General features: G+C 35.4%; 1 protein-coding gene across 1 annotated transcript; it reads left to right on the top strand.

Annotated features, from left to right (window-relative positions):
- The first annotated feature begins 555 nt into the window (after positions 1–555).
- On the top strand, positions 556–15,681 carry LOC140970458 (uncharacterized). Its single transcript, XM_073432226.1, has 13 exons — positions 556–738; positions 847–909; positions 1,328–1,498; positions 2,029–2,160; positions 3,801–3,940; positions 4,738–4,824; positions 5,467–5,592; positions 6,373–6,525; positions 6,861–6,926; positions 14,157–14,258; positions 14,447–14,617; positions 14,738–14,817; positions 15,448–15,681. Exons 1-13 carry the CDS (start codon positions 708–710, stop codon positions 15,500–15,502), a joined length of 1,377 nt encoding a protein of 458 aa, XP_073288327.1. The 5' UTR covers positions 556–707; the 3' UTR covers positions 15,503–15,681.
- Positions 15,682–17,109: the final 1,428 nt, after the last annotated feature.

The raw sequence follows: 17,109 nt of genomic DNA, 5'->3' as shown, positions 1-17,109 counted from the left end.
CCAATTCCTAAAGTTTTGGATATAAAATCATGAAACCGTCTTAAAAAAAAAACAATTCCTAAAGTTTTGATTTTGTATGTTCATTACCTGCTTTTGTAATAATTATTTTACACTGTATCTCTAAAAAATCGAATGAGATGCAACAATTAATGTCTTTGAGTAATACTACAAGTTTATCTATCAGAAAATCTTATAAAACAACACATAATTTTTTAATTTCAACATAATATCCAAATATGTCATAGAAAAAATAATTTTGTTTTATAATAAATTTATGTTCATATTTCATATAATCAAGCATCTTCACATGATAAATTTTGTAATTTTTTTTTTTAAAAAAACAACATAAACATATAATTCAGCAACTACGATTGAATTGATCATATGTATTGAGTAGATTATTAATTATTGTTCATATTTATTAGTATATTTCTACAAAATCAATAAGATCTGAGACATGATATGCATTTAAAGTTGCAAAATTTCAATATCTCAGTTGAAATTTTCTAAATAGTTTTTATCTATTAATTCATAGTTGAAACTCTCAAATAAAAGACATTCCAAAAAAAAAAATAAATAAATCGTATAGCGCGACGTTGATTCAAGAAACCAGGATTCTTATAAAAGTGGTGCGGGAGTGGTAGCAAAGCAAAGCTAAGCAAAACCCTGCTGGCCTGCTCTGTTACAGCTTCAACCAGTTGGCAGCTATGGCTCTTGATGCTTCCGATGCTCTGGCTGGTAATTTCTGCTTCCCTTTTTTTAGTGACTTTTTGTCTAGGAGATGAGAAAATACGACCTACCCTTTTGTAATAAGTTTCACCTATGCGTTTGATTGTTTGATTGTAGTGAGGGAAAAGGTTCAAACTTTTTTGACTTCTGCCAAGACTGGGAATTTAGATCTCCTCAAGAGTAAGTGTTGCTTTTACTTCCTAGTGCAAACGCTATTTCTGTTGTATATCATACGTTGGCTCCTCACGCATGCTTCAATCTTGATTGGGTTTCATTTGGATTGAGTTCTTGTATTGGTGCTCTCGTAAGGATTTACAGAGGGTGGATGATAATGTGGTCAGTGTTAATATTGTCGGGTGGTGGATAAGCTGCATAAATACTAATTGGTTAATGGCTTCTGGAACTTTGTCGCTTTTGTTGTGGGCAATGCTACATGTTATTTCAAAATAATTCCTTCTGACTAAATTAGACTATTTTTTTTATGTGCTCTTCTGTTGTACTTAAATACTCATATTTTGGTTCCTTTTTTCTATGTCTATTTTCGCATTTATCTTTTGCATTGGAGTTTTTAGTCAGTTTTATTTGGTTGACAAAGTAGATTTGGCGAAACAACTTGATGATGGAAAAGGTTTAGCGCAAACAGTAGCGGATGTTAAGGATGCTAACCAAAGAGGCGCTCTTCACTTTGCTGCAAGGGAGGGGCAAACTGAGACGTGCAAGTTCTTACTTGAGGAGTGTAATATTGATGTAAATGTGAAAGATGAAGATGGTAATTTCTTATTTCCAAGAAATTTTATCCAGTTTTTCTTCAATATGCTATCTGGTTTTGCTTGAGTTAGGAAAATTTTATGAAATTAATTGATCTGATTAAACCTTGTTTGCTTAATCTTAATTAACTTAATTTCTAGCTCATTTATCTTCATTACCTTTTGCCAAAATAGCTGCGCATAACTTTTAGCTTTGGTGTTTGTTTATACCTTAGGAGTTGATATCAATCCCATTCTTCTGATTTTAATTATATTCAGTTGTCTAGGTTTTGATTTATATTTAAATGGTGAAAAACATTTGATTTTTTACGCTAAGCATTGTATTTGGAACTCTAGTGGTTGCTTTTTGAAGTTCCCTCATATTTTTGGTTTGAATTGCACGGTGGTGAACATAGTTTCATGTTTTCTAATTATGAAAAGCATGTCTCTGTCAAAATTCCCATTTTTTCGTGTAATCTAGCTTACCATTTGGTTAAGATGAGTGATTGGATTACTCTCCTTGGTTTTGTCTTCATATTTTATCGATGGATAGGAGAGACTCCTCTTATTCACGCTGCTCGGCAAGGACACACTACCACTGCCAAGTATCTTGTGAAATGTGGCGCCGATCCTTCTATACCTAGTGAATTGGGGGCTGCTGCGTTGCATCATTCTGCAGGAATAGGTAAAAATTTTCTGGTTTCTGGATTGCTTTTTTAGTTCATTAGTTAGTTTTGGGTTAGGGTTCCTTTGTTACTGGTATACTCGTTTGGTTTCATAATCAACTGTAATAAAACTCCTATATAATCAATATTTTTTCACGTCTTATTTCTTTTCCATTGTTTTTAAGTTTGTGAAGGAAAAAAATCATCTGGTGACACCGAGACTAAATTAACTATTTGATTTTGGAGTTGTAGCAAATGCCCAACATTCATTGTGAAATACCAATTTCACCTCTTAATATCTTTTTTATCAAGTGTACTACTGCATCTAACTTCTAAATTTTTTTCTAGTACAGAATCAGTCATCATGCAGTTTGATTCTTTTTGTGCTTGTTCTAGTTCTTCCTTCGAGTTTTTAACCAGCAAGGAAAAGGTGAGCTATATGGCCTGGTCAAAGAGTGTTAAACTTGTAATCAAGTGGTTGACAAATGTATTTAGTCCAATCAACATGGAGGGGCAACTAGAATTTATACAGCAACTTTCCAAATACCAAAGACAGAAATCTCTTTTGTTATGTCCCAAGTGAAGTCCAATGAGAAACAATCAAGTGCTAAGTCCACTTTATTGCAGTCTCCGTGCTAGTTATCCATTCCATTCTAAATAAAATATCCTCTTTGATCCTTTATTAGGCACACAAGGTGGTCATTCCAGGCAGTGTTTGTTAGAGGAATCAGTTTTTCAAACCAAAACTAACAGATGATAAAGGGAAGAACAATGCTTTACGTCTGCATCTCATATCTTAATTTGTGCACACTCACAAAATTGACACAAGTTTAATGAGCTGATGTCTGAAAGATAATGTAAGAAGGTTAAGTTGGGTTCTGTTATCAACAAGTAACTACCTCTTGATCGAAATTTTTGGGATTGAAAGAAAAGCTGAACCTAGAAATTGTGAAAAATTGGTGGTTGTGAAACACCGCAGCTGGAAAATTAATTGGTATACTGTCAACCTGAAAATAAACAGTAAATTTACATAGCTACCGAATGATGGCTTTCACTTGGAATATCTGTTGATATTACGTGCTTGCCGCCACTACTTGTCATGTTAATACTCACCAGGTGTGATCAAGTTAGCTAATTATGATTGCCCTTTAACTGCACATGTTTAAGCACTACTTAATTGTTGCCAGGTGACATATTATCTATGGTTATTCCTGTCTAATTACATCGATATGATATTTATAAGAACAATTGAGTAACATATGAACAACGTTGTGGTGGTTTATTTAAATTCATATGTTGTTTTTGTTTCATATAATAATTTCATGTTATCATCTTGTGCTTTACCCGTTAGGTGTTAGCCAGAAAATTTCTCCGCTTTATGCTTTTAATTTTTGTCTAGAACAATATTCATCACATTTCCAATAGTCCAAGTTCTTATGCATTTGGTTGCCTGTTAAACCTGATTTTTTTTAATGATTTTTACCATTTCTTATGTAAAACTAGGTCTAGCCAACATTTATGTGGTTTATGCATTTACTTATACAGCATTCCCAATTTTCTCTAGGTCGAGCGATGCCTTTGTTATATATGTTAATCAAACAAAATTGCATCCCTCACTTCATAATGTAATAATATGTTTGAATTGAATCTCGGTTTGTAGGGGATGTTGAGTTGTTGAAGTTCTTTCTTGCAAACGGTGTTGATGTTGATTTTCAAAGTCATGTTGGTACTCCCCTTGTATGGGCTGCTGGAAATGCTCAGCATGATGCTGTCAAAGTGCTACTGGAACATAAGGCCAATGTAAGCGAATCACAGTATTAGCATCAAAAGGTTTAGTTTGGATGCAAAGGTATCATGTATCTCTGTGCAATAACTAATAATTTGTTTGAAGAAAACTCATATTTGCATATCCTCAGCTTATAGCAGAATTGTCTTACACGGGGGTGTGAGGTACAGAATTGCATCTATGAATCAAAGGTGATAATACATTGATCAATGTGAATTTAAAATAAAACCATCTACTCGATCAACACCCTTCTACTAATTAGGAATGCTAAAAAATTGACTACATTTAATGTTAATAACCTCCTACATCTGCTGACGAGTCATTCCATTTTAGCTCATCAAATTGAAATTTCGCTCCACCTGCAATTTTTTATGCAAGGTTGGATGACCGTTTTTTAGTTAAAGAATTTAAGTTAGTATTGTGCTAAATGGACCTCATGTGGCAGATCTATATGGCGTAATTTAGGACATGGGTGCACTTAAAACCAGAAACCGTGACACAGTTTTTTCCCCAAACACAACGTTCCGTGTACCATCAAACCTTCACAACCAATTAAATGAATCTGACAAATCATACCGCATCAGTTATGTCATCTCTCTTCGGCCTCTGGATTTAAGGCACATGAAAATCTTGCTGTTATGAAATGCTGCAAGACTTTCATGGGAAACACATAGAAACTAAAGCATGTAAAGAATTTATCGTTACCTTTTGAAAGATTAATATAGTAGGATCAAACAAAATTTACCATTTTTCAGTCCTTAACCCTCAGTTTCTCAGCATTGTTTTTTGTTTTATTTTTCTCCTTGATCAGCCTAATGCCAAAACCGAAGATGATGTTACACCTCTGTTGTCAGCGGTTGCTGCAGGTTCATTGGCATGCTCGGAGTTGCTGATTAAGGTTCTTTATTTCTTTTGTTTTTTTTCTTTTTGCTGCTGTTGCCATTGTCCTGTTTATTGTAAAGGTGCTATTATTTGGTGTTTGTGTTCTTATTATAAATTTAGCTAACTTTCCTAACATGTTGATTATTTGGCTGATGTTAATTATTTGGCTGATATTTCTTTAAATGAATAAAAAACCTAAGAAGAAATCACATTATTTTGCAGCTATCTACGACGCTGTTGAAATATTTTGTTAGTTTGCATGAACTAAAATAGTTTGCCGGCAACCTACATGGAAATCATAAAATTTTATTGCTTTTTCAAAACTATTTGATATACTTTTCTATTTGAAGTTTGACTATATCAATTTAAGGTTACTCTGACAATCAAATGGTGTTTTTAAAATCATCCAACTTGTTTTTGCTGGCATGAGCAATATTTGAGCTAAAAATGGTTTAACAACTGTGAAATTTACTATAAATGGTTATGTAAATTGTATTTGTACATATAATTTAATTTTACTTCAAAAGGATGACGAGCTTTGAAAGCTATAAAATTTCTGTGGATATGGATCCATTTTTCTATGGAATAATGTTCAAAGTGTTGCAATAACATGCATTCTCTGGTTAACCTAAAAATATCTTTCTTGTTTTTCATACAGGCAGGAGCAAATGTCAATGTTTCTGCGGGTGGAGCAACAGCCATGCACATTGCTGCTGATGGTGGCAACCCAGAAATGATCAACTGTTTGTTACAAGCTGGAGCTAATCCTGATGCAACTGATGAGGTACACGACTATTATGTCCTATGATAGTCTCTTTAGAGATCTGTTTTCTCTTTATAATAAAAATCACCTTATGTTCATTAGTTTTTCCAGTTGAGGTACTTGATTTAGAGAGATTCTGACTCCTTTCTTTGATATGATCTCCTAAATAAATCCGCAAAACATTTGCATCCTTCATGTCTCGTATTTTGGATCCGAAATTCAATTCGTCTTTCATGCACACACTGGGTATGGACATAGACAATGTAGAGAGATATATTGCACACGGGTTTTATTTGGCTCGACCATGACATCCACGAGACAGATATCCAAAGGGTATAGTTTTAATTATCCCAATCAACATTTCTTGGCAGCTAAATGGGACCAAAACATAATTAATATGCATGATCAACCATAGAATCGAAATGAGGCATGTGGCATCCAAGAAGGAGCTGCATGTACTTCAATGGGGTCAGTTTGATTACTAGTGATTTAGTTTATTAGTAATTGAGTTCAGTTAACTTATTTGAATGTAAAATGTCAATGCATGTAATTATTCAAAATATGGGATGAAAATGTGTTAGAAGAATCTTGGAACTACTCCAGCTGAGGAGACTCAATTATGTATACTCTCCTTTTGTCAAGTATAGAAGAAGCTATATTTACCCCGTCGTCATTTATAACAGTATCCTATCCCACGTTTTGGGGCTATTGGGCTGGAGAGGAAATAAAGAAGTTTGCATCTTTGACTTTGATCTTTGTCCATTTAAGTTGGATTTTTATTCGAAAATTTTTGCACTGCAGGACGGCTTGAGGCCTATACAGGTTGCAGCTTCAAGAGGAAACAGGGTTGCTGTTGAAATTCTTTTCCCTGAAACATTGCGATTTACGGATGCTCTAGAGTGGAGTGTTGACGGAATTCTTGATCATATGCAAAGTGAAACAAGAAGGAAAGAGGTGGGTACTTTGCCATCCACTTGTGTTTGTATCTTTTTGAGATTGGAAATATCGTCTTTGCCTAATTTGGGTGAGATTTGTAATGTTTATTTTCAGTAAAATCATAGCGGGCAATGGGCAACAACCTGGTTGTCAGCTTTTATGATATTGTTGGTTATTCTAGTATTAGAATTCTTTTGTTTTTCTATAAGGACCTTGGTTTTTTGTACCCTACTCAATAATAACAAATTTTAGTTGATGTTATTCTAACATAAGTAGCCACACAATCAGCAGAAGCTGGTGGCAAGTTATGTTCTCGTTAGATTTTTAAGGGGTTGTAATGTAAAACATTGCAGGATGAAAGAGATGGATTGCAGAACACCAGCAAACTGAAAAATGTTATCCCTCCAAAGCAGCCTGAGGTCTTTCTTTAATTGCATTGAACCTAGTTTTTTTTTCTGTTTTATATTTGTTTTAGTTGGAACTGGAAATTGTTTTAAAGAAATACAGGCATGTCATGAAAGTGCTACTAGTGTTTATTCATGTATCGTTAATTGTCCCTGTTTAATACATAGTGAGTGCACAATATGCCTAGTTTAAAAATAGTTTGGTTTTGAGTGTTCACTTTGTTTAATATGAAGGTTAAAAAGTGACATTTGGGCATTTTTTGCATTTTTTATTTGAAAAACAATACATGGAAGTTAGTGGTACCATATCCTTGATTTTAAGAAGGGCTATTTATGAAATTTTCGGGTTTAGATTATGATACATTATTCTCAGACTGTATTACGTAGCAGAAAGTAAGAATATTGGGAATTGCCCAAAGAGAGCAGAAAATTTTGTACACTTTCATGTTGGACCCATGTCGATGCTTGCGAATTCTCAAAAGGAGTTCATGTTTAGGCATAAATTACATGGAAATGTCCTATCTTACATTTATAAGTAAACAATGCAGTGGACTGAATTTGATTATCAATATTTTTTGACAAAATTACTGGTTTTGACAACTTTTAAATATTTCATGTTTATTTTCTTAAAGTAAGTTTGTACCGAGATATTTTATTCCACAGCATGTTATCTTCCTCTAATTGTGTCATCTTGGAAGTATGCATTTGCATTCCTGCTACCAAAACTTGTTTTAATATAAAATAATGAGTATTTTGAGGCTCGACTTATTTTTTTAGTGTTCAATATCTAGGTAAGAAATGCAATCGCTGTAGTGAGAGAATTTTTCAAAATGCTCTCTAACTCCAACACTTCTTCTTCATCGATTAACCCTCAACTACAGTAATGCACCACAATACTCTACTCCTCTGACCGCAACCGGCCTTCGTGCCCGGCGCCGGTCACCGGCCGACGGTGACTAGGGTTAGGGTTTTTGCTTGGGATTTCTGACTGGCCGCCGGTAACTAGGGTTAGGGTTTTTGCTTGGGATTTCTGATCGTTTCTTCTTTCCTATTCTTCAGACCCATTTCAGACCACAACACCATCTTCTTCTTTCGGCGTTTCCGACCCATTTCCGACAACCAAGCCATCTTTGTTGACGATTGGTTTCACCTTTTCGTTGCTCAACTACACTGTTGGTGGCCATCCTTTTTGGCCAGCATTCATCTATTTTGGCCATTTCTTGCCCATATACAACCTTTAACCATCCTTTCGACTACCTAATCGTTCCACACTTCTTTGAAATGTTAAGGAGAGATTCCAGCAAATATCATGCTGTTAAGGCAGTAGAGGAGGTTAAAATAGAGCAAAAACTATTTCTGATTTCCACGGGAAATAGGGGAGACTCTATTTGCGTGACAGAAAGAACTCGGAATGCGAGTTACATGCTGGAAATTGACCGTGACAGTGCTTACTGGCTGAGGAAAATTATGGGGGATTACATTACCAATCCTAAATCACATACTACTTTTAACAGATTAAGAAGGGGGGAAAGAGTTATATCGGTGCAAAAGTTTATTAACAGACGAGGAACCTACATTGAAGTATCCAAATTTGAGCGTCCCGGTAAGAAGCAGCGAATTATAATTCCAAGCGGACGGTATGAGGAAGGCTGGAAAAGTCTGGTGTCTTTTGTCGGAAAAATTCTAAACAGTGGCATATGGAAAAGAGCATATCAATTGAAGAGCAACCAGCAGCCTCGACAATCTGTGTTCAGTGGTAAGATTAATTCAAGTCCTACAGGATCCGGGAACATTGATGCACATAAAGAATTCAAACAGTGTTTGAGCAAAGAGTGGAACAAAGCACTGATTGTCACGAAGGAATGTGTTAATATTTCTTGGGAAATGGTAACGTTAGCCCTTGGTAAGGCGGTTGGGAAGAAGATTGAGATCTTTCCGTTCAAAGAAAATCAAGCAATGTGGTGGCCAAACAGTAAAGAGGATTTTGAATTTTATTTGAAAATCAATAGATGTTTTTTGGAGAAGAGGATTTCCTTGACTTTTGAACATGGAAGGAGCGACATCAACACTACAGAGGAAGTTTACGAATGCTGCAATAGTTGGATCAGGATTGTTGGATTACCATGGGATATGTGGACGACGGATGTGCTCAAAAGTGTGGGGGATAGTTGTGGGGGATTGGTGGATATTAGTCAAGATACTCTTTTGCTTAAGGATTTGGCAGCTGCTAAAATCAAAGTGGTGGGACTAGAAGGGGGATTCATTAACAGCCTTTTGCTAATTCAGACACCGCGTGGTCCTATGAATGTGCGCATTTATGTCGATTCGGTCAATATTTCTGCGTACGATGTTTATGAAAAAAGATCCTACGCATAGGTAGTAGTCGACGGTGCTAGAGTAATAGCTGGATGGGGCAGAGTGAAAAGACCTATTGAGGAAGACAATGGACACTTCAAACCACCTGCCGAAGAGAAGGTTGCGAAGGCCACAACAGAATACAAACAAAGTATAAGGGATGGGGAAGTTGCCCAACAAAAAAACACTTGCAAAGAATCGGCATTGGGAGGAGAGGCTCATTTAAAGCATCATGAATGGAAATATAGCAACACAAAAATCATTCAAGGGATGGAAGTGTTTCTTGGTCAACAACAGCAAGGTTTCTACAAAACAACAAAGGAAGGGAGAAAGGGCACTAAAGTAGCGAGGTCAGAACCAGTGAGAGGGAGCAAACAAATCAAGATTCTCAAAAGGCTAAATCCGAAAGAAGTGGATGAATTCAAGAAAGGAATAATTCAATCAGTGAGCAACAAAAAAGCTGGGCAAACAAGGCGTTGCGGTCGGCCAGAGGATATTAGTGAAAAAGAAAAGAACTTTGAGATCGTTTATACCAGAAGAAAATCAAAGACAAATAATACTTGGTTTAATACACAAGATGAAGAAACATCAAATTTCAAGAAACAGTGGCTGGAACAAGAAAGATTGCATGGGGAACAAGATGATGCATGGGAAGACAAGGATTTTCCAAGGGATCAAGGCAGTCGTTTCGAAGAGGATAGTGATTTTAGCGACGTGGGAACTCACATATCTATCAGTTCGGATACGACGACACACACCAGCTTGGGTTTGGAAGACATAGGGGATCTCTTTGCTTCACCTTCGTATAAGGTACACAACAAAATCACTTCATCGCACTTTCACTCTTCCGATACTTCAATCCATTCTTCAGTCTTTTCATTTAATAAAAACTCGGGGGAGGGGACATACATCGAGATTGAGGGAGGTTTGGTGGCTGGTGATAAGTCGGGTATGTCAGGAATGAAAATCCACGAGGGTCATATGGAAAGTGGAGGGAGGGCAATACTATCCGAAAATGATGGAGATTACGATTGTTTGAAGAACATGGGAGTAAAAAGGGTGGAGTTAGGAGAAGACTTGAAGATAGATGGAAAACGACAAACGGGAGAAAAGGTGTTTCGATGAAGATCTTCTCTTGGAATATAAGAGGTGGAGGGTCGGCAACGAGGAGAGGATTCATTCGAGATATGCTACGTAAGGAGAGACCCGATTTGGTTATTCTACAAGAAACAAAAAAAAAAGTGATTGATAGGAGATTTATATCAAGCGTGTGGAAATCAAGGTTTGTTGATTGGGTTCATTTACCCTCAGTTGGATCATCCGGGGGTATTTAGGTTATGTGGGATCCGAGAGTGGTATCCATCACGGACAACATGATTGGGGAATTCACAGTTTCGGTTTGCATAGATAAACATAAGGAATTAGATAGTTGGTGGTTTACAGCAGTATATGGACCATGCACAGCAAAACTAAGACAAAACTTCTGGGATGAGTTGGCGGGCTTGAGAGTTCTGTGTGGGGAAAGGTGGTGTTTGGGAGGGGATTTCAATGTTGTGAGATATTTGAATGAAAAAATTAATAGCCAATCACAAACAACAAGTATGGCTTCTTTTTATATGTTGATACATGAGTTGGAATTGTGTGACCCTCCACTACTGAATGCGAAATTTACATGGTCAAATTTGAGGGCTAAACCGATTTGCAGCAGGATAGATAGATTCTTGTTTTTGGGAGGGTGGGTGGAATTATTCCCATATCATAAACAATCAGTTCTGCCACGCATTACTTCGGATCATTTTCCAATTGTATTGGAAACACAGAAACTTAATTGGGGGCCTTGTCCATTCAGATTCGAGAACATGTGGCTGCCACATAAGGGTTTTAAGGATAAATTTGATGTTTGGTGGAATAGCAAACAAGCTCAAGGATGGGAAGGTTATAAATTCATGAGAAAATTAAAGTCGATTAAAGAAGACATCAGATTATGGAACGAAGAGGAGTTTGGAAAGATTGAGATAAGGGAGGCAGAAATGCGAAACAGAATCATGAGATTGGATGAAATGGAGAGTGAGCGTAGGGAAAATGCGGAAGGGGTGGCTGAAAAATTAAAAATAAAATGGGAGTTGGAAGAGTTGGTGTGCCGACGACACAGAATGTTGCATCAAAAAGCAAAGGTTAAATGGTTAAAAGAAGGAGATCGCAACACAAAATTCTTCCACTCTTTGCTAAACCACCGAAAAACAAAAGCAATGATTAGCAAATTGGAAATGGATGATGGAGGGGTTATAGAGGATGAGGGTCAAATTGTCAAATTCATTGTTGATTATTTCCAAGATTTGTACAGTAATAGATCGGGGAAAAGATTTGGCTTTGAAGGAGTGGAATGGGCAACTATCGATGATGATATAAGAGCTGAACTAGAACTACCTTTCTCTGAAGAAGAGGTTAAGAAAGCGGTGTTTGCATGTGACAGGTGCAAAGCACCGGGGCCGGATGGTTATACTTTGGCACTTTATCAGGATTGTTGGGATATAGTCAAAGGAGAGCTAATGATGGTTTTTGCAGAATTTTACGAAGGAGGGATCATAAATGGGCTGACCAATGAAACGTATATATGTTTGATACCAAAGAAACATGACTCGTTAAAGGTAAAAGATTCAGACCCATTAGCCTCACAACGAGCTTATATAAGATAATTGCAAAAGTGTTGGCCACAAGGATGAAAAAAGTGTTGTCACATACATTGTCAGAAACCCAAAATGCATTTATCGAGGGAAAACAAATATTGGATTGTTGCTTGATTGCAAATGAGTTGGTGGAAGAAAGGAGGAAGAAAAATAAAAAAGGGTGGGTTTTGAAAATTGACTTTGAAAAAGCGTATGACAATGTTGAATGGGATTTTCTGGATTTTGTTTTACAGAAAAAGGGCTTCGGGGAGAGGATGGATAAGAGGATGCGTATCCAATGTTTCGTTTTCAGTAATGATTAATGGGAGACCGAGGGGGAAATTTAAAGCCTCTAGAGGACTTAGACAGGGAGATCCCTTATCACCATTTTTGTTCAATATGGTTGTGGATGTTTTGGGAAGATTGATTGACAAAGCAAAAGAAGAGAATTTCATCGGAGGATACGAAGTGGGCCGAGATAAGGTGGAAGTATCACATATACAGTTTGCCGACGATACATTGTTCTTTGTGAAGACGGAGGAACACTTAGGCTTTTTGGTGCGAGTTTTGAAGGCATTTTGTGATATGTCAGGATTGAGGATTAATTGGGACAAGAGTGCCTTGTTGGGTTTGAATCAAGAACAAGCAGAGGAGGAAAGTATAGCTATGGGAATCGGGTGCCGCAAGGAAGAATGGCCAATAAAATACTTGGGAGTCCCTCTAGGGGGCAATCCTTTACAAGTGTCTTTTTGGGAGCCTATCATGATTAAGATTACTAGAAAATTGGCAACTTGGAAAAAGGCTTTCTTGTCTAAAGGGGGTAGAGTGACATTGATTGCTGCGGTATTGACTTCTATACCTATATATTTCTTGTCTCTATTCAAGATACCGAAAGGGGTAGCGGGGAAGATGGAAAAGGTAATGAGAAACTTTCTGTGGGATGGGACTGAGGGAGATTCACATTGTCATTTGGTTAGATGGAATAAAGTTTGTCGACCGAAAGAGAAAGGTGGATTAGGCCTCGGGAATATATGTTTGAGAAATACGGCATTAATGGGAAAATGGTGGTGGAGATTCAACGTGGAAAGTGATTCACTGTGGAAAAGAATAATAAAGAGCAAGTATGGGTTACAAGAAAATGGTTGGGATGCGGGGTTGGCTAAGAATGTGACTTTTAGATGTCCGTGGAAGTTCATTTCTACATCATACCCGACTTATCACCGACTACTAAGACCGGTGGTTCGAGGGGGAACTAAATTCAGGTTTTGGGAGGATATTTGGTTGGGGGATTCATCTTTCAGGGATCTGTTCCCTTCTTTGTTTCAGTTATCTTTGATTCGTAATTTGCCTATTTCATATTTTGCTTCCTTTGATTCTTCGTCACATAATTTTTCTTGGGATTTGCACTTCCGTCGATCTCTCCGTGAGGAGGAGATCAATCAGTTATCTTCGCTTTTAACTATTCTTGAGGGTGTTAGATTGGTGGAAGGGGTTGATGATTTTCATCAGTGGGAGGGGGATCCGTCCGGGAAGTTCACAGTCAAGTCTTTTTTCAATTCATTCTTCACGGAGAGTAATGGTCCACAAGATTTCAAATTTTTCAGTATCATTTGGAAAACCCCTATTCCGTCGAAGATTCAAATTTTCTCGTGGACAGCAATCCTTGCAAAATTACCGACAGCCGAGATGATGCAAAAGAGATATCCTAATTGTTCTCTTTGTCCCAACTGGTGTGTGTTGTGTCGTAAGCATGTGGAAACACAAGATCATCTGTTTATTCATTGCAAGTTCACGCATGCGTTGTGGGCTAGGGCCTTGAAAGAAATGAGACTGGTTTGGGTCGTGCCGAAGACAACCCAAGATGTGTTTACTACGGTTCTGGGACATGTGCTTGGCAAAAGAGGAAAAATTTTCTGGAAAGTTGTGATCCATGGAATTACTTGGGCGGTTTGGTTGGAGAGAAATAGAAGAATATTTGAAGAATTGGAAGAAACTACGGAAGAATGCTGGGAAAAAATCAAGTTCACAACAGTAAACTGGATTCGAACGGATAAAAACTTTCAGGGATTGTCTACTTTTGATATTTCTAGAGATTGGTCATATGTGTATTGTTAAAAATTAACTAATTCATGGCAGTGGATCACTAGTCCACTTCTTGTAATGTAAAATTCTCATATTAATAATATCGTTATGTTTCTTATCAAAAAAATATATATATATCTAGGTAACACCTGAGGCCAAGAATAATGCTGCTGAAGCCAAGGCAAGAGCTGACACTGCCTATAGGAGGAAAGATTATATGACTGCCATTGATGCTTATACCCAGGTCTCTCTCTCTCTCTCTCTCTCTCTCTCTAAGTTACGGTTATCTTTTGCTTAATTAAATTTTGAACAGTGAAATGATAGGGGAGAGATAAATTTCAACATGCTCCTTAGCTTTAGCAGTAGATGTATTAAATTTTGTAATTTATTAGTAACATGTTTTTTCGTTTTGGATTCTTTGGTGGATGTCAGGCAATTGATTTCGACCCAACTGATGCCACTTTGCTCTCTAATAGAAGCCTCAGCTGGATTCGTATGGGGCAAGCCGAGCATGCTTTAGCTGATGCTAAGGCATGCAGGGCTCTTAGACCAGATTGGCCAAAGGCCTGCTATCGTGAAGGGGCTGCTCTCCGACTCATGCAGGTACAGTCTCATTCTTCAAAACCAAATAGTTGATTGTCGAAAATCATTAGCTTTGTTCATATTCGACCTTTTTTTCCTTTTTTTTCCCTTCCCGTCTTTCAATATATTATCATACTGCAGAAGTTTGAAGAGGCAGCCAATGCTTTCTATGAAGGAGTAATTCTTGATCCTGAAAATAAAGAGCTTGTAACTGCTTTCAGGTTACAATATACCTCTTTTTCCATTTAGATTGATTGCTTACTTAAACTTTGAACTTCACATGTCTTTATGAAAGTTTTCGTAGATGGGTTATTTTTCTTGATGCTTCAGCTTCTCATGAGAGCACACGTACAGTTGAGTGTTTTGTTTGTTTCTTCCATTATTAAAGACCCCATAGAATTTGTGTTATATAGCTAGCTTCTATCGAGATCTGGTTTGCAATTTATTATTTGGCTGTTGGCCATATTGTAGCAGAAGATAACCGAGTCTCCTGATTTTCTTTTTACTATATTTTTTAAAAAATTTGGACATAGATGTTTTACACGGGTCTCAAACTCGAGACCTCGTCCCATATTGGGACATTATGTGCCACCGGACCAAGAGCCCTGACACCCATTCTCTCTTTTTTTTTTGATGGTCAACTTTACCTGCAATTTGTACTGTATATTATTATCTGGTGCCAAATCAAATGCACACGTGGAATGCAAGTATATAAATGAACAATAACTAAGTCAAGGAGTTCACTGATTACTAGAAGGCAATTTCTATTTTTATGTTGGTTTGCAAGGAATATAATGGTTTTTATGACTGTGGTCGGGCTGAGATGCTAATTAATGTTGATTGTATTTCAGGGAAGCTGTTGAAGCTGGAAGGAATTTTCATAGTACACAGCAGCCAAAATCTTGATTTTTTAGCCTGTTGGTCTTAAATGGTTTTGACTTTTTTGTTTTCTTGTTTTCTTTTAACTTTTGGAAAAGTTTAGCTTTACCATTTTTCTTTACACTCGTTCGTTCGTATGAAATCTATGGCCTAAAGTATTTTAGTGAGCTGGGACGAGGGTTTTAATATTTATGGAATGTTATGCAGGGATTGTGAGTAGCCGCTAACCATGTGAAGTAGCACAAGTGTATATATATCTATTATCTATTATCTATTATCTATTACTATTATAAATATATGAGTTTGAATTGTAAGCTTACCTTTTTACCCTTTTATTTATTTTATAATTTGTCATTTTCATTTGGTTATTTAAGTAATTTTTTATGTTAATTTAATATGTTAATTAATAGTGTACTTAACTTTCATTTGTGAGTTTTCTTTTTTACCCTTTCATTTGTTTTATATTTTTCATGTTCATGGAGTTTTTAAATAATTTTTCATGTTAGTTAATATGATAATTAATAGTGTACTTAACTCAATCAAATTAATTATTATTTTGATTTACTTATAAATTTATCATAATGTTATATATTTAAATCTAGATTATAAATATATGAGTTTGAATTGTGAGCTTACCTTTTTACCCTTTTATTTATTTTATAATTTGTCATCTTCATTTGGTTATTTAAGTAATTTTTTATGTTAATTTAATATGTTAATTAATAGTGTACTTAACTTTCATTTGTGAGTTTTCTTTTTTACCCTTTCATTTGTTTTATATTTTTCATGTTCATGGAGTTTTTAAATAATTTTTCATGTTAGTTAATATGATAATTAATAGTGTACTTAACTCAATCAAATTAATTATTATTTTGATTTACTTATAAATTTATCATAATGTTATACATTTAAAAAAATTGCTACTATTAATAACATCTATTTTATTTTATTTTTATTACTATTATAAATATGTGACTTTTATTTGTAAACTTCATATTTTATCGTTTTGTTTATTGTCATTTTTCATATTAGTTTAATATGATAATTAATAGTGTATTTAACTCAATCAAATTAATTATTATTTTTATTTTACTTTGTAAACTTACTATTTTACCTTTTTTTGGTTTTATAATTTGTGTAATGTTCATGATGTTCTTTAAGTTATTTTCTACGTTAGTTTAATAGGATTATTAATAGAGCACTTAACCCAATCAAGCTATTTATTATTTTAATTTTACTTTTATTTTAAATTTAAATTTTACTTTTATTTTTAAATTTAAATTTAATTACTTTAATTTATACAATGACATCAAATTAATAGAAAATCACTCTCATAATGTTATACATTAAAAAAATTATTAATATTACGAACATTAAAGTAATAATAGGAAGACGAATGGAGATGAGTGACATTGAAAAAAATTAAATAATTAAAAAATATTAAGGTCATATAAAACATCTTCTTCCCATTTAAAATAGAGGTATTTTAAGACTACTTATGTATCAACAAATATATGTGATTCAGAGAAAATATTTGTATGTAGGTGATTTCAATATAAACATTTAAGTTATTTAGTCAATTTTCGATATATGATGTTAAATAAATATTATCTATTTTCATTTGTAACCTTACC

Source organism: Primulina huaijiensis, chromosome 2, assembly GCF_012295235.1.
Source record: "Primulina huaijiensis isolate GDHJ02 chromosome 2, ASM1229523v2, whole genome shotgun sequence".
In the NCBI taxonomy this organism is placed as follows: Eukaryota; Viridiplantae; Streptophyta; class Magnoliopsida; order Lamiales; family Gesneriaceae; genus Primulina; species Primulina huaijiensis.
Note: the sequence above shows the minus strand (reverse complement) of the source record. Positions and strands in the feature narration are given on the sequence as shown.